Source organism: Sminthopsis crassicaudata, chromosome 3 (genome assembly GCF_048593235.1).
Source record: "Sminthopsis crassicaudata isolate SCR6 chromosome 3, ASM4859323v1, whole genome shotgun sequence".
Classification (NCBI taxonomy): Eukaryota; Metazoa; Chordata; class Mammalia; order Dasyuromorphia; family Dasyuridae; genus Sminthopsis; species Sminthopsis crassicaudata.
In genome coordinates, this window is record NC_133619.1 from 588,087,984 (window position 1) to 588,111,142 (window position 23,159).

Below are 23,159 nucleotides of genomic sequence, written 5' to 3' on the forward strand. Positions count from 1 at the left end.
TATGTGGCCTGGAGAAGACAAAATCCTGGGGGATTGCAGGGGACACAGCAGATAGTTATGAAAGGCGAAGGCAGAGGTGAAAAGCCAACAGATGGCCAGATAAGGCAATTTTAGTTCTTCAACATGGAGCTGGTGCATTTGTGGGTGATGGCAAGATAAAGGCTCTGACCATCTCTTTGTGGGAGGAGGTTGGGTAGGGCAATAGCTCATGGAAGAGTAGGTTGAGGAACTGAATGGTGTATTTGAGGGAGAATCAATATTTATGTCGAAGTCTCCTGTTATGAGGGCAGGAATTGGGGAGGAAAGAAAAATTCTATCATTGAAGACAGAAGGGAGGTGACCTGGGGGGAGGGGGGAATCCATACAACAGCTACAAGGACTGTGATTGGGTGGTAGATTTGAATAGCATGAACCTCAAAGGGAGGGAGATGATGGAGTTAGGGGAAAAACCTGGAAGTGGCAATGGGGAGCAAGGAATACCATAAACACACCTTGCCATCCTCCCCTTCCCTGCTTAAAATCCACCTGCCGAGGCCTAGTTAAAAGCCCAGCCCTTCAGAACTCCCCGATCATCCATTTAGCTGTCATCTTTTCATTCTGATCTCACCATCTTATTCCTCTCTTATTTACCAGATTCACACTGTGGTTGTTTGGACAAGTGATCTGAATACCCTGTTTGCAGATGGAGGATATGCATTTATCCTAATTGCAAATGGCTGAGTAACCCTGCAGAAGTGCAGGTAATTCCCTCCCGAGCAAAGCGGCTCAGGCTTGTTCTCGGGATCAAATGAGATGTCCACAGGCCGAGCTCAGTTCACCCCCAGGTGCTTTGGCAACAGCTCTGTCCGGTTCCTCTCGCTCCCACCCACAAACACAAAAGTCACAGGATCTCAAGAGCTGGAAGAGACTTTCGTGGTCCTCTTGTTCCCCCTCTGGGCAAGTCCCTCCCCCCCCCACTGGAACAGTGGCCACGTGGCATCTCCTTGAAGACCACCCAGCTTTGGGCCACCTCCCGTTAAAATGTTCATGATATTGAGCCAAAATTTGTCTTTGCAACTTCTACTCATTGCTTTTAAGTTCTGCCTTTTGGAGTCAACCAGGAAAATCAAAATTTCTTCTTCACCCAATAGTCCTTGAGATGGCTGTGGAGAGGTGTAACATCCTCCTGCACCTTCCTTTATTTAGACTAAAAGCTCTTGTTCCTTCTAAGAGAAATAAAGAAGGCTGGGAGCTATGTGAAGAGCATCCAGAGACTTTGCTCTCGTCTTTATTCCGGCAGTTCAAAGCAGCCCTGGATTCATGTCAAGGCACAAAGGTGTGGAGAAGATGGAAGAAAGCATCCCCATTGCCCTCAGACTGAAACGACAGGCAGGGGAGGTGGGCTGGGGGTTCTCAGGAAACCATAGGCATCTGACAACTGTGGTTGTTTTTCAGTCGTGTGGGTCTGTCTGTGACCCTATTTGGGGTTTTCTTGGCTAAGATCAGCAGTGGTTTGCCATTTCCTTTTCTATTTATTTTTTTTAACAGATGAGGAAATGGAAGCAAACAGGATTAAGTGATTTGCCCAGGGACCATGGCTAGCAGTGTCTGAGACCGCATTTACACGCAAGGCCTCCTGACTCCAGGCCCCGCCCCCACCTGACAGTAAGCAAACCTAGTCTTGACTCCTTGGCTGAACCTGAGAAAGACAAAAGCAAAGCAGCTGGTTTTGCTGAAAATCCAATAAAGTTAGCAAAGAGGCATGACTACATTCAGTGGGCTACAAGAAAAATTAAATAGCATGTTTAATCATTTCACAAGTTTGTAGTGCAGTAGTATAAATTCTTTTATCTTAAAAAAAAAAGTTTTCCCCAAAACCTCCAGCACCCAGAAAGAGGGCAAAGCTGTCATCAGCAAGGCAGGGTCGCACAACAGGCTCCTTGTCCGAGGAGAGTTTTCCAGGCAAAGAATTGGGCCCTGAAGTGTGCAAACAGGTCCAACAGATGAGGAGCGATTTTAATGGAGAATAAACACAGTGATCCACAGTGAGAAGAGTGCTGAAGGAAGTCTTCCTCCTCACGGGCGTGATGTGCACACAGGCGCGTGCACCCGCAGACCCCCAGCACTGCTACATTTCTGCCAAGTTTGGGGGCTTATTCATTCTGATGCCAGGACTGCAGGACAGGGAGGGAGCCCTGGCTTCGGGGGCCTGAGTGAGCTGGCCCTAAGCTAGAACCAGAGGAGCACATGGGGACAGATGCCCGGGGCTCAGGGGAATCCACCACCACGTGAGCGCCCACCGGACACTTGCTCTGAGAGCAGCCCAGGTACAGAACTAAAGGAGCGCCAGGGAGGCCGTTGCCCTGAAATGCGTGAGCTCACTTTGGGCGGCCTCCTCCTCCTCTTTCCTGGCGTACAAAGACCGAATGAAGTGGGTGGAAGCGGGGGACACAAAGCTCTCTGTGCTCCTATAACGGGTGCTGGTGGACAGTGAGTGCTCCCATCTGACACAATGGGCTGCCAGGGGCAGAGGGAAAGCCAGGGGCGTGAGCCTCTTTCCCCCCCCCACCCCCGTGGGCTCCCCAGCCCATCCAAGACCAGAGCTCCCTCCGCCCACAGCCTTGCTTCATCAGTGCCTGAGGAGGAGGCTCACTTCTTTTCATTTCAGTGAAAAGACAAATAATTTAAACACCAAAAGAGTCATTTTCCAAGCTGTCCCAGGGCATCAGGAAGCCGCAGTTCCCTGTGGAGGGGCAGGGGCAGAGGAAGGGCGCTGCTGTGCTACTTTTCCTGGCGGCCTGCCCGCCCAGGCTCTAGGAAAGATCCCGGGCAGGAGAAGGGTGGTGTTGGGGGGAAGGCCGGGAGACAGGGCAGGTTGGGAGCTCCTCTGAAACATCATCTCGGGAAGTGCTATAGCATCCTTCCTGCCCCCCAGGCCTCACCCCAGAAGGGGCCCTGAGCTGAGCGGTTCTGAGAGGCCCTGTGGGTTGGGTGCTAAGTCCTGGCAAAGAGGGAGCCTCTTCATTCACAGTTTCCTCAGGAGTTCCTTAGAGATGTCCAGATTCAAGTACAACCAGTTCTGTTCAGAATTGGGGGAGGGAGGAGGGGAAGGAGGGAATGCAGGAGAAAGAAGGAACAAGCATGTGCGTTCTCTCGCTCACACACTCACACACAGTCTCTGAAGCGATTTCTCCTCTCATCCTCTCCTCCCTAAAGCAGAGACATTTCCTGCCTTCCCCCTGCCTCCCCTGCTTCCTGTCCCTCTCAGGGGCCCGGGGTGGCTACAAGATCTCCTCTCTGGGGGTCTTGGGCTTGAGTGGAGCCTGTCCATTGCGCAGAGAGCCATTCTGGCCACGAAGTAACCGGCCCTTCTCTCGGTCTGGCCAGGTGAAGATGGCTTCATCACTGTCCAGTTCAGACTCAGAGTGCATCAGGCTACTGTTCAGGATGGGTACCTTCTGCTTGTTGCCTGCGGGAGTTAAGTGTAAGAAGCAAGAAAGCTGGGAGAAACAGAGGGAAATTTGGGGCAATACTTGTCCCAATACTCTGCCTACCATTGAGAGAACCTACAGCACTATCATGACTAGGAAGTCCTCCCAAACACACTGAAGGGAAACACTGGGGCTAAACAAGGCACGGGTCTGGTCCAGCCACTGCAAGAACAGAGTGATCAAAGAAGCCCTGGGGTCTACAGCCCCAGCTTCTCAGGGGGAACGTTCCCAAGTCAGCAGGCAGGAGATGCTTCTAATTTCAGGGAACTTTATTTGAATTTGGAGTCACCCTGCCCACTTGGGGAAGGTGGCAAGGAACAGTGCTGCCTTAATGCATGGCTGGTAGACACCTGGTACAGATGGCTTCTTCCTTCTCCTCAGCCCCTAGCCTCATTTGGTAGCAATCTTATTCATCTTTTGTTCAACGTCCAACCAAATGCACAGCAACTGTTCCAAAGCTTCTCCACTCTAACTGATCAGCCCCCCAACCTCCAGAGGCTTTGTTTTTCCTACTTTACTCAGGACTGAGTTCTTCCTTTCTTCATATCTTAACTATTTGTTTTTCATTTTATTCCCCCAGCTTATTTCAAAGGAGATGACCCTTCCTGTCTCATTAAGAAATTATCACCAACTATGCCTAATCCTATGTCTTCTTGCCTTCTTCAGGGCTGGGTTCCCTTATCGTGCCATATTGCATACATTTTCTGTTTATTTTACTATTACCCCCACCAACAAAATACTCAAGTGCCCCCTCTATCTTAAAAAAAAAAAAAAAAAAAAAGAAAGAAAAAGGAAACATAGCTTCGAGCCAGTCCCTGTTCCCTGGACTAGTCATCTCTTTTTTCCCTTTCACAAACTGTGCTTCAATTTCTCATCTTTCACTCTTAAATGACATGTACTCTGGGTTCTGTTTCCATTATTTTCCTGAAACATCCCAACTGGGCCTTCCTCACTTCTTAATGCTCTCCAGTGTGGATGAAACAATGGCACTGTTTAATCCCTATTTAAAATCTTCTCCTTTCCAAGGTTCTATGCCATGAGGACTTCTTTCTCCTTACTTCTCCAACAAGCCTGTGTTTGTTTCCTTCAATCATTTCCTCCCATTGGAGGAAATAAGTGGATTACCTGAAGTTCACTCCAGGGCCTTAGAAATCTCAGCCACTCCTGTTCCAATTTCATGATCTTGAACTGTGAAGCTGCCTTCTCTGATCACAATCACTTCTTGCCTTCTGCTTCTGTCCTTACTAAGACCTCTGGCCCCTCCATTCCCCCTAGTCTCTCTCTCCCTGTTCTGGCTTCAGAGTGACCCCAGGGATCTGTATGTCACCCACCTTTCAATGTTTTGCTGGCTTTTCTTTTCCCCATCCACTCCCTGGCAATGACAAACCTAGTCATCTTCATTAATTCTCTCCTCTCTGCCTACTTCTTTTCAGCCTAATGCCATTGGAGGAAATTGCACAAATGTGCCAAAGAGGTTGACTACAAATTTATACAATCTCAATGAGGTGTTCAATGTAGTAATGGCAGTCTTTTTTTTTTCCTAATTAATTACCTTTATGCTATTTCTATACTGATTTTTCTTCTTAGAAGATGGAAGACCTTACCTATTCTGTAAATGAGAAGTGAGAGTCCATTTAATGGGAACTCCCTCATCTCTTCTATTCTATACTTTAACACTCTCTATACCTTTTTTTTTTTGCCGAGGCAATTGGGTTAAGTGAATTGCCCAGGGTCACACAGCCAGGAAGTATTAAGTGTCTGAGGTCATATTTGAACTCAGGTCCTCCTGACTTTAGGGCTGGTGCCCTTTTTTTCTTCTCTTTCTCTGACTTCTCTTGATTACTCACATTTGACATCTTGGAGTCAGTCTTCTCCCCATACAGTCACCAATTTAGTTTGGACCCTTTCCAATTACCTGAACTTCTGTAATTTGCTTCCTAACTGTCCTTTCTGCTTGTCATCTCTCCCTTTGAGAGTTATTTTACACCCAACTGCCAAAATAGTTTTCCTAAGGCACTGTCTAGCTATATCATTTACTTGCACAAAAAACCCCCACTGGCTCCCTACTGCTTCCATGAAAAATATTAACTCCTCAGCAAGGCATTCAAGGCTCTGTATGTGGTTCCAACCTCCTTTCTCCAGTCTTTTTTCATATTACTTCCTTATAAATACTCCATGTTCTAACTAACAGGACTACTTCCTTATCCTAATTCAACATTCCATCTCCCCCTTCTGGATATTTTTACAAGTCGAATTTCAGGTCTCACATGTATTGCTATTTCATCTCTGCCTGAACTTCCTTCATTCAATGCTCAGCTCAGGTTCTGACCTTCCCCGATTCCACAAATAGTTGCTCCTCTCTTTCTCCTGAAATTACTGCTTGGTTCGCCAAGAGAATGTAAACGGCATGAAACAGACTGTGTAGCTTTTTTCTTTGCACCCCCATTTCTGCTGCGGTGCCTTACACACAGTGGGTGTTTTCAAAACAAGCTGAGCTGGAAAGGGCATCTCCAGCATTGAGCTCTGTCCTGAGCTGCTGTCACATGGGCCCAGAACCTGCATGTGGCTGCAGGCTGTAACTGGAAAAGTTGAGGAGCAGCAACATGGGGTTTTGGGCCCTGGTCCTCTAGCGTCAAAGGCAGAGGTCTCTCCCCTGCACCGGGCTGACTCTCCCATCAGTACATCCTGCTGTGGGAAAACTCAGTAGGAAGAAAACCAAATGTGTAATTGTGACTTACTCCACAATGACTTCTCTCTGTTAAAGTCCAGTCATCTAGGTTCCAAGCCCCATCTCTCTCGCCCCCATATTTCTTCCTTTTTTCCTATTCCTACAACTCCTCCTTATGATAATGATGCTTTCTGCATCAATACTTAATGTACTATGTTGCTTCCAATCACTCTTCTTTCCAATTGCTACTCCCCTGCTCAGAAACTTCCGAGGACTCCCATTTGGAGAAAATTCAGTCTTTCTCAGCCTGCCTTGGGCGATCCTTCCACTGCCTGAGCCATCCCTCTAACCCTCCTTCCCTCTTTCTCCACAAGGCCCGATTCTTTCTCTCTGTGTTCTGGTTTATGACGTTTCTTTGCTTGAAGGGCTGCATTCTCTTCTTCCTTCTATGCTTCAAGGTCCTGTGCAAGTCCCAGTTTTGCTCTGAAGCTTTTATGACCACTGCCCACCACAGGGTACGAACCCCCTCTTCTCATGGAGCAAACACTGGTCTGGAGTTCTCTTTTGGCCGGAGCATGGACCGCCCTGGACTATTAAAGTATTTTTGATAAGTTTGTGTCTTCCTTCCCCAAGTAAATGAGCTGCTCCCTAAGGACAGGAAGTTTATCCCTTTCAACAGAGTCAAACACAAGTCAAACACAGAGTCAAATGCAGGCAGTGCTAAATTACCGCCTTTAACCGAAACAGAGGCAGCAGGGTCGAGTGGGAAGGGAAACGGGCTAGAGACCGTGCCCCCATTTGACCCTGGTCAGACACACTCCTCCTGGGATCTTTGTTTCTTTCTCTGTAAACTGAGGGCTTGTGAGGGCAGGAGCCATGCCGTGTCTGCAGCTGCCGCACTGCAAATGCGGGTGCAGAAAGAGGGAGGCTGGAGGAGGCTGATGAGAGGTCAGGTCAGCCAGGCACAAGCACTGGTTAAGTGCTCACCATGTGCCAACCTTGGACCGATGGCTCCCTGTCATGAAGAAAGAAAAGAAAACACCCAAACAAGGCTCCTTGTCCTTGAAGAGCTCCTGTTCTAATACGGGAAAGAGAGGGAGCATATGAGCCACCTCCAGTGTGACAGAAAGGGAAGGACCAGGTGTGGGTTGGGGTCAGGGGTTGGGAAGGTGGAACAGGAGCTGAGGCTTGAAGGAAGCTGGGAGGTCAGGGTACAGAGAGAGGGTCCTCCGGACACGGGGGACAGCCAGGCAAAGACAGGCGGCGGGAGACGTGGCCAGAAAGCCAGGGCACGGGGGGCTGCCAGGATAAGGCTCCATCTATGTGCCCTCTCACCAGCAGTACTCCTGGGCCTGGGCCACAGTGCCCAGGGAGGAGTGCCCAGGATGGGTCCCAGAACAGGAAGGGGAGGTCTCCTGTGGGTAGGGCAGGTCCCTTGCTTTAGTCTCCCTCCCTGGTTTTCCTCACAGCCTCAAGCCTTAGAGACCTTTCTGATTGTGCCTTAGGCCTGGGACCAGCTGTGGCAGAGCCATCCTGGCTGCCCTTCTCCAGACACATTCTAATTTATTCCTTTCTAAAATGTGCTGCCCAAAAGAAAGCACATTTCTCTAGATGTAAATTGAGTAGGGCAAATTATAATGGACTCATCACTTCCCTATTTCTGGATACTATGCTACTTCTCTTAAAATAGCTTAAGACTACATGAACTTTTCTATCAGTCACATCCCACTTGTGATAGACACTGAGCTTACAATCCTCCAAAATTTCTAGATTTTGTTCATAGGAGTAGTTGTGTGGCCACAGCCGCTGTCCTTATCTTTCCTTTCAGTTAAGTATTTAATATTTCATTGGATCGTAGATTTAGAGCTGAAAGGGACCCCATTCTAACCCAACTTCGTCTCACTTTACAGAAGGTTCAAGTAGAGCCCAGAGGTCTTGTGCCTAAGTTTCCAGAGGTGACAGGGCTCTGACTCCAATCCAGCCCTCCCTCCCTGGTGCATCCCTCTAGTGGGAGCCTTTTGGATCTTGCTTGTTATCTGATCTGCTCTCTCTTCTACATTTATGCTGTCTGCCTGCGTTCCAAGCAAGCACCCAAATCACGAATAAAAACGTTGAGCTACACAAGACCAAAGAGTAGATCCTTGAGGCTTTCCACTAGAGACCTCCTGCCAATATGATACTGACCCACCAAAACCCATGCTTCGGGCATCCTGAAAAAAAGCATTCCACCAGTTCTAAATCCAAAACCCAATCTCTCTCTACCTTGTTTACAAGCAATAGTAATAAGAAATTATCCACTGCTCTGCTGAAATCCAGGAAAACTCATTTAAATAACACTTCTCATGATACTTACCAGCTTAATTTCCCTAAGAATAGTCTGACAAAATACTTTTTGACAATGCCATGCTACTTTTTAGTGGTCACTGCTCCCCATTCAAATACTCCCAAAGCAACCATTCAACATTCTAGAATTTCGCCATAACCAAGTTCAAGGTCAAGCTTACCAATCTAAAATTTTAAGACTTCACCCCCTCCATCCTCTACTCAAAAAATAGGAAAACTGGGATATCATTAGTTCATTTCCTATCTTGCAGCAAAACTCTTTAACTCTCCACAATCTTTCAAAGCTGACCAGTCATCTGCCTCTGATGTCATTCCTCTAGATTTGGTGAAATCTTGGCTCTTCTTCGCCGTATGAGCTGGCTCACTTCAGCACTATGTAACAGAGAAAGCCAACTAGAAGTCCTCCTGGAGTTCTCATAAGGAAGTCTGTCCTCCCTCCAGAACATCAGATGCACTTCAAAAAATTCAGATCAGGTGGAATAGTATTCTGCTGACTTAGCCCAGATTCCAGATACTTTTATTTCCATCAGATAGGATAAAAATTTTCTTTTTCCTAGCTTCGAATGACTAGGCTTCTGAGAAGGATTACCTGCTCTGGGATTTGGTTTTAGCTCCAGACTTTCCTGATCGGTGGCATCCAAGATCTTGTACTTGCTTTTCCTCTTGGGTTTCCCTTTTCTCCTGGAAAACAGTCAACAAACACTTATTGTTTACTGTAATGAAATCTCTCTGGAAATGGAGTGCTGGTAGTACAGAGATCAAACAGAAAAAGGCCCTGACTTAAGATGCTCGTGTTGTTTCAGGGGAGACAACAAACACATGAGTAAGCATATACAAAATCGATTAAAGATGAAGTGGGAAAAACATTAGGAGCAAGAGGAGAGCAGGGAAAGGTGTCACTAGCACAGACTAGAAGGAAAAAGCGCCCCCCTCCCCTCCCGAGAGGTGGAAATAAGGTAGAAGCATGTTCTGGCCACAGGGGACGGTAAAAGGACAGAGATGGGAAATGGAACACTGTGTGAGGGACAGCTAGAATGTTAGGTTGGCTTCACCACAGAGTGCAAGAAGGGGAGGAAGGGATGACAACAACTCGGGTTGGGGCTAATGGAGGCTCCAGGCCTGGACAGGTAGCACAGTGTTTGAAGAGCCATATACCGGACCTTGCAGGCTGACAGGTCAAGGAAAGAGTCAGGAAGTCATGTTTTCTCTTTAAATATCAGCCACTCATGGCAAATTCTGTTGCCCTAATCCTCTCATATTGTGGAATAGGGGACAGGGCAATGGCTACATCTCCGGAATGCCAAAGTCACTGATATCACGGCTGTGACAATAAGAATGCACAAAGGAAGACGAAAGCTAAGTGACAGTCTTAAGTTGTGGGGAGCAGTCAGCAGCATTCTGGGTCCTTCCCTGTCTTACCTCTTACAGCAGCAGACCACAGTCCAGGACAGGATCCCCAATGCAACAATAATGACAAACGAGGCAATGATGACATAGAGGACGCTCCATTCTGTAGAGGAAAACTAAAAAGTAAGGGTTGGGAAGGTAGAGATGGGGCCAGGGCGGTTGCTGCTGTGCTTCTGGAGCCAATGAGCAGGTGGAGGCTTGTAGATACAAGTAAGGACCAGAAGGGAACATGAGTCTGGAATGATCAGGACCCAATGGAAAGGAAGAGATCCATCCAATTCCTGGTCAGTCTCAGGACTCTCCAGGGAAGATCAGAGCTCAGCCCTTTGTGCACAAGGTCAAAGGACCCTATAGGCACAGTAAAGGGAAGTCCTAAAAGTTCCCTGACTAGTATTATTGTGGCCTCCAAAACACATAAGGACACTGGAGAAATATGGCCGGCTGATGAAGAGAAATACATTTGAATGTATCTACTTCTGTGATAGGGGAAACATAGAAGATAAATCACATTGATGAATTTCAGAAAGACCCCTTGATCAGTTGGACTTATTTGGCTCATCTTAAACACAATTCATTTTATTCTTATTCTTTGAGCTTGCTTAGATCTTAAGGAACAAGTATATACAAAAGGAGAGAAGTCCTTCAGGCAGAGAAAATACCCATGGCTAATCTCCTTTGCCAGCCCAATATGCCAGCTCACTTAGGAAAAAGGATCAATGCTAAATTGAGCCAGCTGAGCTCTAAGGGCTACATACCACAGTTGCTCTCTCCATCTTTCAGTTGCACTTTAATGAAGTTCTCCATCCAAAAAGGGTCACAGATGCAGCGCTTGGTGAAAGAGTCACAGCGGCCATGATCAGAGCAGTTCAGCTGACATGCTGATGAGGGAAGGAAAGGAAGTCATTAAAAAAGCCAAGTTAGCAAGAAGGGAGACTTCTGATTCTCAAGAGTTCTCTGCAAAATGCAGAATGCTCAAAATGTTCAATGCTTCTTGATCTGCAGCAGCTCCCCCATATCAGGGGTTCTCAAACTACAGCCTGGGCCAGATGCGGCTGCTGAGGATGTTTATGAGGCCCGCTGGATTATGGCAAATGGGCAGACACAGAGTGTGAGCTTTTGTTTTTACTCTAGTCCGGCCCTCCCACAGTCTGAGGGACAGTGAACTGACCCCCTATTTTAAAAGTTTGAGGACCACTGCCCTTCTCCAGGCTGGCCTGGCTGCCTGCTCTAATACACATAACTAGATCAAGGCCCACGACGAGCACAATAATGACTGATCTTTAAATAGCCTTTAAAGTGTTCAAATCCCTTGATAGGATATTATTCACCTGTAGAAATCCACAGCAAGATGCTTCCCATGTAACTAGTGAGGACTTAATCAATATAATCATATGGCAAAACTCTTGTCATCCCAAGGGTATTTGAGCACATTCAATGCTTGTATTATAGGCTATGTGAAGGCAGTGAGGGAACATAATTTGACTCACAAAGTAAAGAAATTCAGACTGATGAGCAATTTCATAAAGGGAATAATTTTATTATTATTCCTAACGTGGACCTATGATTTCATTGATATTGGTAATTACCAGTGAGGAGATTCTCTCTATCAAAGCAGACTGGTACCTTTTCTACGGTTAAAGGGTCTAAAGGGGTTGCCTGGAACATATAAAGGTTAAGTCAAGTTATGAATATTTGTGGAGCACCTACTAAGTGCCAGGTGCTTCGAGAAAAGCTGGGGATACAAAGGAAGGGAATAGACTGTCTCTTTTTCTGGGAGTTTACAGTCTAATGGGGGAGGCAACATGCAGACCAGATACAAACAAGACATAACTTGGAGGTCATTCCAGAGGAAAGGCACTAATAAGGGAATTGGGAGAGACTTCTTAGAAGTTAAGCACAGAGGGGCACTTGAACTCAGATTCTTCTGACCCCAGGATGGTTCTCTATCATAGCATGACACCTCCCTGGACATCAATGTGAATACCAATTTTATCAACATCAAGAATGGAAGCCAATGAGAATGACCCTTTGGGTTCCATCCTCTAAAATAAGGAAAGAATGACAAAACTTTTCCTGACAGATCCCTGCGTTGTGGAGTCAGGGATTTCTGTTCTCATGGTCTAGAACTACTCACTGACTGTATTGATTTCCAGGGCTCGAAAGATCAGGAAGTCTGTCTGCTGCTTCCTCAGCTCACTCTTGAGCATCGCTGCAACATCATGGCCTTTAAAGATCTGGTGTGGAGGCTCGTTCTGCACAAAAAACACCATCTTTGTGCTGCAAGAAAGTGTAACCCAAGAAAAAGTCAATGGAATCTGACATTAACACTAAAGGTCAACGTAGGTTAAGTAAGATCTTGCCACCTGAAGACCACAGTTTTAGAGTCAGAAGGGACTACAGGGGTCCCTTCTTTTTACAAATGAGGAAACTGAGGTCCATAGAGGGCCAGTGACTTGCTTACAATCACACAGCTAGGAAGTGTCTGATGCAGGATTGGAACACAGGTCTTCCTGACTCCAAATCTAGCACTCTAACCACTGTAAGACCTAACTGCCCTGTTAGGTTAGGTTAGATTCAATGAATTCTTTTGTGTTTGGTGAGACTAGAAACACAGAGAGACATTTCATAGCTAAGAGAAAGATTTTTACCCAAGACGACTTGGGGACTTTCTCCCTCTGTTGTGAGATAAATGAAGAAAATTAGCCTCCCCTACCCCACTCTTGCACAGTGGAAGCCTGGCCCCTTGACTGTCTCCTGTCTCCCCCTCCCTCCCCCCACCTCTGCTCGGTGTAGGGCTGGATCTTCTGCACGGTGATGTCGGAATCCAGCACCCCTAGGAGGACACCAATCTGCCGAATGAACATCCCCTTCTGCCTCTCGGTCAGCTGGCTGACATTGACGTCCAGGATCATCTCCACCAGGTTATTCTTCCTGGGGTCTGTAAAGGACAGAGAGCAGGCAGAGCACAATAGCACACTTCCTGAGAGACACAATGCCTTTTCTGGTTTTCTATGGAGGCAACTGGGGTTAAGTGACTTGCCCAGGGTCCCACAGCTAGGAAGTGTTAAGTGTTTGAAGCCACATTTTAACTCGGGTCTTCCTGACTTCAGGGCTGGTGCGCTATCCACTGCGCCCCCTAGCGGCCCTTACAAGGCCTTTACTCGTTTACTTTGGCCCACAAGAAAGGAGGTGACAGAAAGGTTCCTTAGTTTGCAGCTGGCCTTCAAGGCCTCTCTACCTAATGCTTCAAGACCATGGCCAGAGCCTGCCTATCTGAAGAGGTGAACGAGCGTGGCTAACTTTAAGCCATCATGCATGGTTTTCTTTGTAGTCTGATGTCTTGTCTGTTGCAGGAAGTAGGCAGCTTAGGCTCACTCCTCAACATATGGAGTGATGGCCTTTATCAATTTGAAGAGCTACAGGGGGAAGAGAGAGCAGACTTCTTCAATTTGGTCCAAATGGGAAAAACTAGTGCCAACAGACAAAAGTTAAAGGGAAGCAGATTTTAAGGCCAAAGTATTTCCTAACAAATGTGTATTAATGAAATAGGTAATGTGGAAAGTTAATAAACTCCTTTCTTAATGATGTACTTACTAAATAATGAATTAATTTAGCTACATTTTTGTTCCAGTCTTTAATAAAAGGGTAGCCAGACTAATGGATGACATTTGTTTATTGCATTATTACATATAACATTTAATCAAAAAATCTAAAGGAAGGCTTCCAGTTTATTAGGTGGATGTCCCGAGGATTAAATGATTAATTAAATTAATTGATTCGAAAATTAATTTAAGACATGAACAAATGCCATTTAAGATGAAATCTGTTTGGCCTTGGAGTACTATGTCTGGACCTGTTATAATAAGGAAAAAACGCCCATTGAATCAGAATTAAGGAATCTGACTCTGGTCCTTCCTATCTATCTGTGTGCCCTTGAGGATCATTTCCCTTATCAAGGTCTCAGTTTCTTCAATTGCAAAATCACCTGGGTGACCTTTTAGGTCCTTTCCAAGTCCAAAGCACATGAGAAGGAAGGAGCTATGAGTAGCACTTGTGTGGGAAAAGGGTGAAGAACTTACAGGTCTTAAAGTAAATCAAGCCTGTAGGCCTCAGTTTCAGCTTCTCCCCAGTCATGTGATTTCAGATAAGGCCTGGACTACATCCCATTGTTAACTGTGGCTGAAGAAGCTGTATATCACCTTGTCTGTTACATTCCACTGACCAACTAGGGGAACAGTAGACTTACGTGACCAATCACAACATATAGAGGGCGGGATTTTGAAGGTTCTTTGTCTGAAATGTATAAAAGCTGTAAGCATTTTCAAGGCTCTGGCCCTATCCTGCTGTGAAATTGACTTGCAGACCAGGATGGGGGCCACTTCTCGAGATTCTAATAAATAATTCTGCTTTCTATGAGTGATCTCTGAGTAGTCAATTTGGGTAGGTCTTCTTGTCCCAAACACACTGGTAGAAGAAGGAGGCCTGAGGACTCCAAAGAAACTCTGGTAAGCCAAAAGGGTGGGAGCATCTTTAATGAGGACAGTTATATTGTCTTTATGCTCTTTATCCGCTTACTTTTGAATAAATGATTAAAGACTGTGGGTTTTTACATTTAAAAGTAAAAACTTGCATTGCCAAGAGTACCTACCTCATTTATATATTTGGATGCATAGTTTGCATGGCCTGATGTACAATTTGCATAATTAGTAGATTAGTTGTAGTTTACATCTAAATAGTGAGTTTTTCCAGTGTTTGGAAGAAGCTAAGTACCCTGCCTAGAAGAGGATGAGATGACTTCTTGAGTTCCATCTCATCCTGAGGAGTCTTTCTATACCTGAGTTTTCTATTGTTAGCCAGAATACTCCAGAGTGGGCTGTCACCATTCCTTCCTTACCAGATGCTCTGGAATGTAAAAGGCTTGATAAATTCTTCCCCTTTCCCCAGAGCTACAGTACAAATTAGCCTTGAAGCAAAACAAAAGACACAAAGCTCTATTTAAGAAGGACATCTCATTTCTGCAAATCTGCTAACTTAAAGGATGCCAGTTATTTTACCTTCAGTGAGCTGTCACATAAAGCCTCAGGCTCAACTTATAAAAATAAATTGTTTTCTGCATCTGGACTCTGATGAAACAACATGACTCAAGCTACCCATATCCCTGTATTCAAAAACATCCCACATCCAGGCCTGACTATCACTAGGCCAAAAAGAACCATCCCCAAGGTAGAGATTTATTGCTCTTTCAGGTGCTGGCCCTAAAAGTACTCACCAGGCTTCACATCCACAGTGGCCCGATCTGTGTCACTCTCACCCTTTGCATCAGTCACTCTCAAGTGAAATGTGTAAGTTCCTTCCACCAGGTTGGAGAGGAATAGAATGGGGTGATGGTCAGAATGATTCAATATTTCCTATGGATTAAATATATATAGGTGACATTTTTGGGAGGAAAAAACTAATAATACCATTTCCTTTTTAGGATTCCTATACTATCTGACTTCTATGTATTGTATTATACCCCCCTCTACTTCAATTCAGATCAATTTCTGATTTGAATTCTCAATGGATTATCAGGAAAAATAAAGAAATTATGAAAAATTGTGACCATATAATTACACTTTAAATTTAGTAAGAGGGAACATTTGGCAAAGTACATGGCACATAATAGGGACTTAATAAATGCTTGTTGACTGAGCTTAAATTTTGGACTTGCTCCTTTATTACCTTACATCAAAGGCTGCAATTACCAGAATACTTACCCCTGCTGCTGGGCTTCCTTCATCCCTAGTCCAGAGGTAAGTGACTATGCCCTTATCATCAGAGGACTTGGATCCATCTAGCTCAGCTGTATTGGCGGGCAGAGTTATTACCACATTCCCAACTATTTTGGCCACAGGTGGTTTGTTCATTTCTATACAAAGAGAAAAGCATTTAGGAAAATCTAAAATGCCAGAAAAGAAAGATTGGTTTCCCATGATTTCCAAGATATTTATAGGGAGAGCAAAACATCAACATTTGGGGCAATTTTTATGAAGACTCAACTATTCCAACAACCAACTCTATGTACTAGTTATTTGAGGTCTGCACTTCCAACAGGATGTGATCTTCCTATCTTATATAGAGATGAGTTCTGGGATCACTTTAAATCATGGATAAAAATCATTGTTGATAATGATCTTTGTTACCTTTGCATTCTTTTAAGAGAGACCCTATTTTTCTGCTTTAATAGTATATGATGAAAGTAAAAGGAAATCATTCGGGAATAATCTGGAACTATCACAAAAGAAGTCACTAAATTGTGTCTATCTTCTGACTCAGTCATACAACAAGGCATACACCCCAAGGGGGACAGAAACAGAGGAAAATACCTCACTCATTCATTCAACATATACAATGAGTTACTAAGCCTTAATAATTTGTACCTTTACAATAGCTCTTGAATATGTTCCCTTCTCCCCACTCACAGAACTATCACTCTACTTTAGGCCCTTGTTATCTGTCATTTCAATAATCTGATTTATTTGCTTTGAGTCTCTCCCATACTTTAACTCATCCTCCACATAGCTAGCACAGTGACTTTCCTAAAGTACAGATTTGATCATATCATTCTTCTACTTAAAAAAATAATAATAATAAAAAAAAATACAGTGGCTCCCTATTATCTCTATAATTGCATGTTAAAATGAAATGGAATCAAATTAAATGCTAAATGTACGGCATTTAAAGGCCTTCCCAGCTACTTCCTGATATCACATATCCCTCTCTGCTAGGATCTCTACAGTCTGTGAGAGTTCTTCACATACAACATCCCATCTTCCATTTAAGTATATGTCTTCAATGCTTCCCCTCTTCAACAGTGCCTCTCAGAATACATGATGTCCTCCAAGACTCAGCTGAAGTACCACCTTCTCCAACAGGCTTTGCCCATCCCTAGCCCTCCTTCCCCCTCACCCCAGCAACTAGGGCCTGACCCTCTAAAATTATATTTCTTGTGGGGGCAGCAAGAGCACCAACCCTGAAATAAATCTGGTCTTATCCACTTAACACACTTCCTAGCTGTGTGACTCTGGACAAGTCACTTAACCTCAATTGCCTCCACAAAAATAATAATAATAATTTTTTGTAGATTGTACACTGAACTCCTATTAAGATGTAAGCTCTCTGAGGGCAGGATTTGTTTCACTTTTGTTTTTTGAAGTAGGCAAAATCAGGAGAACAATTTGTATAGGATCACAATAATATAAAAAAGAATCAATAAATTCAAAAGACTGCAGAACTCTGGTCAAGTTGGAAACCAATCATGACTTGAGATAACTGATGATAAGTCATCTTGCCAGATCTTGGTAGAGAAATGACAGACCAAATTACAGTGTTAAATAAGACATGTTTTTAGGCATGGCTAGTGTATAGATTTATTTTGCTATATTTGTTTGATTATATACATTACAAGGAAAGGCTTAAGAAGGAGGAAGATAGGTTGGTACAGATAAAGATGCAAAAAAAGAAAAGAAATGCAACATAACATTAAAAGTTTAGACAAATGAAAGCAGAAGGAAGTTCAGAAGGGGACAAGCAGGAAAGTTTTAATGTTTTGAAAAATAATAATAAAAGTTCACAGTTACATATACAATCATCTTTTCTGTTTTTTTTTTTTTTTTGCATATGCAAATAGAAGCCTAAATCTCAGAAAATAAGAGAATCTGGATTTCATTTTATGATATCTGTAATACACTATTGTAGTTTCTCCATAGAAAAATTAGTATTACAAAGACTTGTTTGGCAAAGCTCAGACTAGTTAAATGATTCAAAGAAGGGAGAATTACTATATAATGTGATATAAAAAAAATAGATTAAAAATATAGATTTAAGAGTTGGAAGGACTTTAGAAGTCCTCCTTATTTTACAGAAGAAGAAACTGAGTCTCAGAAAGGGACCTGCTTAAAGTTCCAAAATAGCAAAGGGCAGAGGTGGGATTAAAACACAGATTCTCTGACTCCAAATCCAGCCAGTCCTGCATTATTTATATTTGAAGAGCAAAAAAAGTTGGGGGAAGGAAGGGAAGACTTTCTTTGAAAATGTGGAAAATAACTAACATATATGAAATTAGACTTGGATAATATGTTGGTTAGTTTTACTGAAAATTTCCCCCTCTTTTTTATTCTTTGTGATAAAGGTCTTTCTGGCAGGTGAAGGAGAAAGGGATAAGTAAGAAAATATAAGTGATATTAAAAAAAAAAAAACAAAGATATGAATAAAGTTGTTTTTTTTTTTGTTTTTTTAAATAAGAGGAGAGTGAGTAAAAGTAAGTAGTGAGGGGGAGGGAAAGAAAAGAGAGGAGAGAGGGAAAGAGTGAGCCAGAGAGAAATATAAACCTAAGAAAGCCTGTCAACTTGTTTGAGAAGTAGGAAGATAACCTATATGGGGAGCAACTGGAAGGAGAGATAGAAGGAAGGATTGAAGAAGGAGGGAGGGAAATATAAAAAAGAGGGGATGAAGAGGGAAAGGATAGGAAAGAGAAAAAAGAGGGAGAGGAACAGAGAAAAAGGAAGGAGGGGGATGAAAGAAAAAGAAGGGAGGGAAGAGTGAAAAAGGAAGAGAAAAAAGGAAGAAAAGGAAGGAGAAGAAAAAGGAGACAAAAGAATTAAAGGGTAAAGAAGGAGAAAAAGGGAAAGAAAAAGATGGAGGGAGATATTTTTATCCTTTGTCCCTTTGACTGCTTCAGTTTTTCTGAGTGTTCAAGTGACCACATCTGACTATCATTACATACAAGTCTGATGCCTTTTTCTGATTAGGAGATTAGAGATGGATGAAAAAATTGTAAATACTGTGTTCTTCTCTTGACATAACTCTTGCTAGCCACTAAAAAAAGCCCCACCAGCTGTAGGCCCCTAGTTTGAAGCAACCACTCTGAAGTCTGACAGCAGATGTCACTGTAGTCAATAAGAGTCAGATCACCCCCAAGTTTGCAAGGCGCCGAAGCAAAGACTGCACTGCAGTGAATTCTGCCCCCACCCCCACTCAACTCCATATATGTGTTCAGAAAAAAGAAAAATATTCTTTGCCTCTATTTTATTCTCTCCCTCTCTCTCCCTTCTTTGCCCCCACCACCATTTCTCTCTCTTTCTGTTTCTTGACTCTTTCTTCCCTTCCCCCTCTCTGCTTGCTTCTCCCTCTCCCCTCCCCCCCAGAAAGACAGATAGACAGACACACACACACACACACACACACACACACACACACACACACACACGGCAATTTAGATAGTAATTAACAGTTCCTCTGTTGCTTCTGACCACTGTGAAATGCAAATAAAATCCAGTCCAATAAATAGACAGATTTCTCCCCAAGTGAATGCAATAAAATTACAAAGTGGGTCAGTCACACTTCACTCAGTCCTACCCAAGATAAGATACCTTCTTTGACAATGACACTGACGGAGCTTTGACTCTGCAGGTTCCTTTCATCTTTGACAGTCAGGGTGAATATATAGGTTCCCACCTGGAGGCCAGTTACAGTTGCTATGGAATTGTTGGCATTCTCGAGTCGCACACCATCAGGGCCCCTAGTGAAAGCAATAAAGCAAAAAGGACTGGTCTCTACCTGGCTTCTGATACTTAGGGAAATGATTTAGAAGGCTTTTCAGACCCATAACCATTACAGGTAAGGGTTGACTTCTACAAATTTATTCCTCAGTCAAAAAGGGAACTTGTTTTCAAATCCCCAAAAGAAACATTTAAAATATTCCATTTCAATAAAATTACATTTGGCTTCCAAATACAAAATTATTGGGCACCAGAGCTGAAACACTTCTAAACTTCCTCTTAATATTCAAGAACTTAAAAGTCCAAGGTCAAGTCAATATGAGTTCCCCTCAATCATTCTTTGCTGTCATTCTTTGCAAATTTGGTTCCTCACTCCTATCCTAAGCACAAGGCCACATTCCATGATGGATTCCTTATTCAGTTCCTGGGTTACTTTTTGTTATTTCTTGTTCCCCATAAAGCATCTATTTCACTTTTCCTGTGTCCCAGAAATTAGCCCATGGTAAGGGAGGAAGGTATATATACTATGGTGGAGAGGGGAAGAGGAGAGAAAGGAAGGGAACCAGGGCAATATCACATCGCAACCCAGAACTTTCTTTAGCCAATGTTTGGTGGCTATCTTGTGGTGCTGATAATAAGATCTTCACTAAGGAGTTAAGGTATAAGGAGATAAAGATGGGTAGAGCATCACCTACTGTGACATTTTTAAAGGGTGTAATTCTGACCAAGATGGCTCCCTTCCAAGTCAGATTCTTTTCTCTGATACTATCACCTCCTTGGAGAATATCAATAAAGGCCAAAAACAATGATTTCTAAAATATCTTCAACAAGTTTAAAATACAATGAAGGAACAGTAGGTCAAACAAAGAGGCCAAACACGAAGGAAAGAAGAGAATGGAAGAGGAGGGACGGGAAGCAAAGGGAGGAGAAAGGGAAAAGGTAAAAAAGGGAGAAGGGAAGAGGAGAAAAAAGGGGAGGGAGAGAAAGAGGGAAAGATTTAATGATGAAGGAAAAGAAGAAATTCCTAATTTAAAATTTAAGCTGTTTTTCCCACCCTCTTCCAAAAAAATCTTATGACTCTTGCTATGACTCTTAAAAAACTATCAAGAGTTAAAAGGTACAGCTGTCTCTTTCCAGAAATTTCTTTGCTTTTGGTGGGGTTTTTAAAACACACACACACACACACACACACACACACACACACACACACACACACATCCTGCACATAATCTTTGTTCTATTTGTTGTGGTTTAAAAGTTAAAAGGAATGGTAAAGGCCAAAAATGGTTTTGATTAAACAATTCCAGTTTAATTAGCCTTTTTTTGATCAGTGCCCTTTGCCTCTGGCTAACATAAGTGGTAAATGGTGTCTTGAAAACAACAATAACTGAGAACAAGGCTTTCATTTTGCAGATGTTGCATCAATTCTCCTTAATAGCAGGTGTCAAACTGCTGCTCCTGCTCCTGCGCCCCCCCTCCCCAGCCTCCCTCTGGTGACTCTAGGAAACAGGACTTTTCAGTTCCATTACTCCTTTCCAATTGCCTCTCAAGAGTAATTCAGTTCCACTCTACAGCAGATGGGACCGTATCTGCCATGATGCCCAGGACCAGTCAGTACCACTTAGGGAACAAAGGCTGGCAAGAAGTGTTTTTTTCTTTCCCTGCAGAAGCCAGAGCACCAATTTCTTAAAACTGGAGCCTAGGATTACATCATCTTTCAAAGTCACTTATCAGCAAGTGAAACTCTGAAGAGACCCAAGGTTCTCTGCTAAAGGAGTAGGGGCCAATACCTACTGTGTTTTTTCCCAGAGGTATGAGATGATCTTCTGGTCATCCAGGCTTTTGCTACCGTCCAGAGTTGTGCTGTCAACAGGAAGGGTCAGTTCTTTATCAGGGCCAGCATCTGCCTGGGGTGGCTTGTTGTTTTCTGGAAGAGAGGCTATAATGTCAACAGCAGGCCAGCTTAGATCTCATGGGATGTAACTGGGACTCACACTTTGTTGACTCTTTCCTCGCCTCTTGATTCTCTAATTTTATAGTGTCTGTCAAGTGTTTATTAAGCATTAAGTGCTGGGAGGATAGAGAAAACATAGTTCCCACCCTCAAAGATCTTATGGTCTAGATCAGGACACACAATAACAAAGAATAGGACTGTACACAATTGAGTGCCCACAGCTAAGAAATCAGAAAGAAAGGTCCCTGAGAACTCAGGGCAGACTTTATGGAATAGCAGGAGGAAGGTTAGGATTTGCCTTGAAGGATATTTCAGGTTTAAGGTTAGATACTTCACAAGAGTGAAGGCAAAGAGGAAGGAATGAACTTGACATGTTTAAGGGACAATGAGACCAAACTGAGCAAAGGATGTAGAATAAGAAGAAACGGAAAATAAGAAGATGGAAGTTATGACAGGAGTGATATCCTAGCTGCTTCCTCCATGCGAGTTAACAGTAGTTTTTCCTCAGGACTTGGGAGGCTCAGAAGACTAAAGGCTGGAAGGAGTGGCTCTCAGATGTTTGGCTAGTGGATTGTTCATTAATTCAAGATGTCCTTGATGCCCACTCTTACTGAGTTTCCTTTCTGTTATGGCTAAGAAAATTTCCTTTTGTTAACTGTTGAATGACCTACAAATAGCTTACTTTATTCCAATATTTAACTTAACTTCCAAGAGACTGGCCCAAGTTAGGCTCAATCCAGAAAAGATGGGATCAGGACAGACACTGAAATGCCTTAAAAAGCTGAGCAGGAATTTATTTTTGAAACAATAAGGAGGTGTTCAAAGATTTTGAGTTGAGAAGTGACAGAACATGGGAGTTAGGGGACCTGGTTTCTAGCTTCAATTGACTCATTAACCACCCTGCACAATACTGACCAAATTATTTTATCTCTCTGGGATTTATAAAATCAGGGAACTATATAGCAGAGGATTTCTAAATAAACTTTCAGCATGAAGATCCTGACCTATAGTAAAATAACATATTCAAAAAGGATCAATCTAGTAATATTAAGCACAATACATTGGACTAGGAGAAACTCAAAGAAAGGTAAGTCACCTAAGTGTCTACTGTAGTATTTTAGGAGTGAAGTTATGAAGGTCTAGGGGCCAGGAGGCAGATGTGCTGTACTGTAGAAAAAATGGCTTTTCTAAAATCATAAATCTAGAGGGAAGGCTCAGTTTTCTACAGCTGTACATGAATGACATCAATAATTTTTTTACTAAAGCTTTTTATTTTCAAAACATATGCCTACATAATTTTCAACATTCACCCTTGCAAAACCTTGAATTCAAAATTTTTCCCTCCCTTCCCCCCACTCCTTTCCTTAGACAGCAAGTAATCCAATGTATGTTAAACATGTGCAATTCTTCTACACATATTTCCACAATTATTATTAGCAATAATTTTGACATAGTTTCCTCTTGTGACAACAATGGTCATTCCTGTATGCTAACACAAAATTCACTTAGCATACCTCATACTGACCAAATAGACCAACTGGACTTAAGATGATTCCTCCAACTACTGAGTGCTAGATATAGTTCCATGCATTCATTGCTATCTGTTATTGAGCTTTTAATAATGGATATCATTCCAAAGAAACCTACAAAATTAATAGCTCTTAAAGAACATACTTAAATGACAATTGGTGATATTATATTATTATTGGCTGCTGCTCTGGAGAAGTCAAGTACCTTGACAAGGCTCATTTAAGCCTATACTAAAACTGCATTAGCTC

The 23,159-nt window shown here is 43.3% G+C and overlaps 1 protein-coding gene across 1 annotated transcript in view; it reads right to left on the bottom strand.

Moving 5' to 3' along the window:
- Positions 1-1,748: 1,748 nt before the first annotated feature.
- The window catches only part of KIAA0319L (KIAA0319 like), an 88,134-nt gene continuing 66,723 nt past the window's right edge, over positions 1,749-23,159 (bottom strand). Inside the window, exons 12-21 of the mRNA XM_074305097.1 lie at positions 21,222-21,354; positions 19,299-19,447; positions 15,645-15,796; positions 15,158-15,296; positions 12,667-12,826; positions 12,023-12,165; positions 10,644-10,766; positions 9,901-9,991; positions 9,071-9,162; positions 1,749-3,448 (exon numbers count right to left, since the gene is read on the bottom strand). Of these exons, the coding sequence (XP_074161198.1) occupies positions 3,261-3,448; positions 9,071-9,162; positions 9,901-9,991; positions 10,644-10,766; positions 12,023-12,165; positions 12,667-12,826; positions 15,158-15,296; positions 15,645-15,796; positions 19,299-19,447; positions 21,222-21,354 (1,370 nt within the window). The 3' untranslated portion in view covers positions 1,749-3,260. The remainder of the gene's footprint in view (positions 3,449-9,070; positions 9,163-9,900; positions 9,992-10,643; positions 10,767-12,022; positions 12,166-12,666; positions 12,827-15,157; positions 15,297-15,644; positions 15,797-19,298; positions 19,448-21,221; positions 21,355-23,159) is intronic.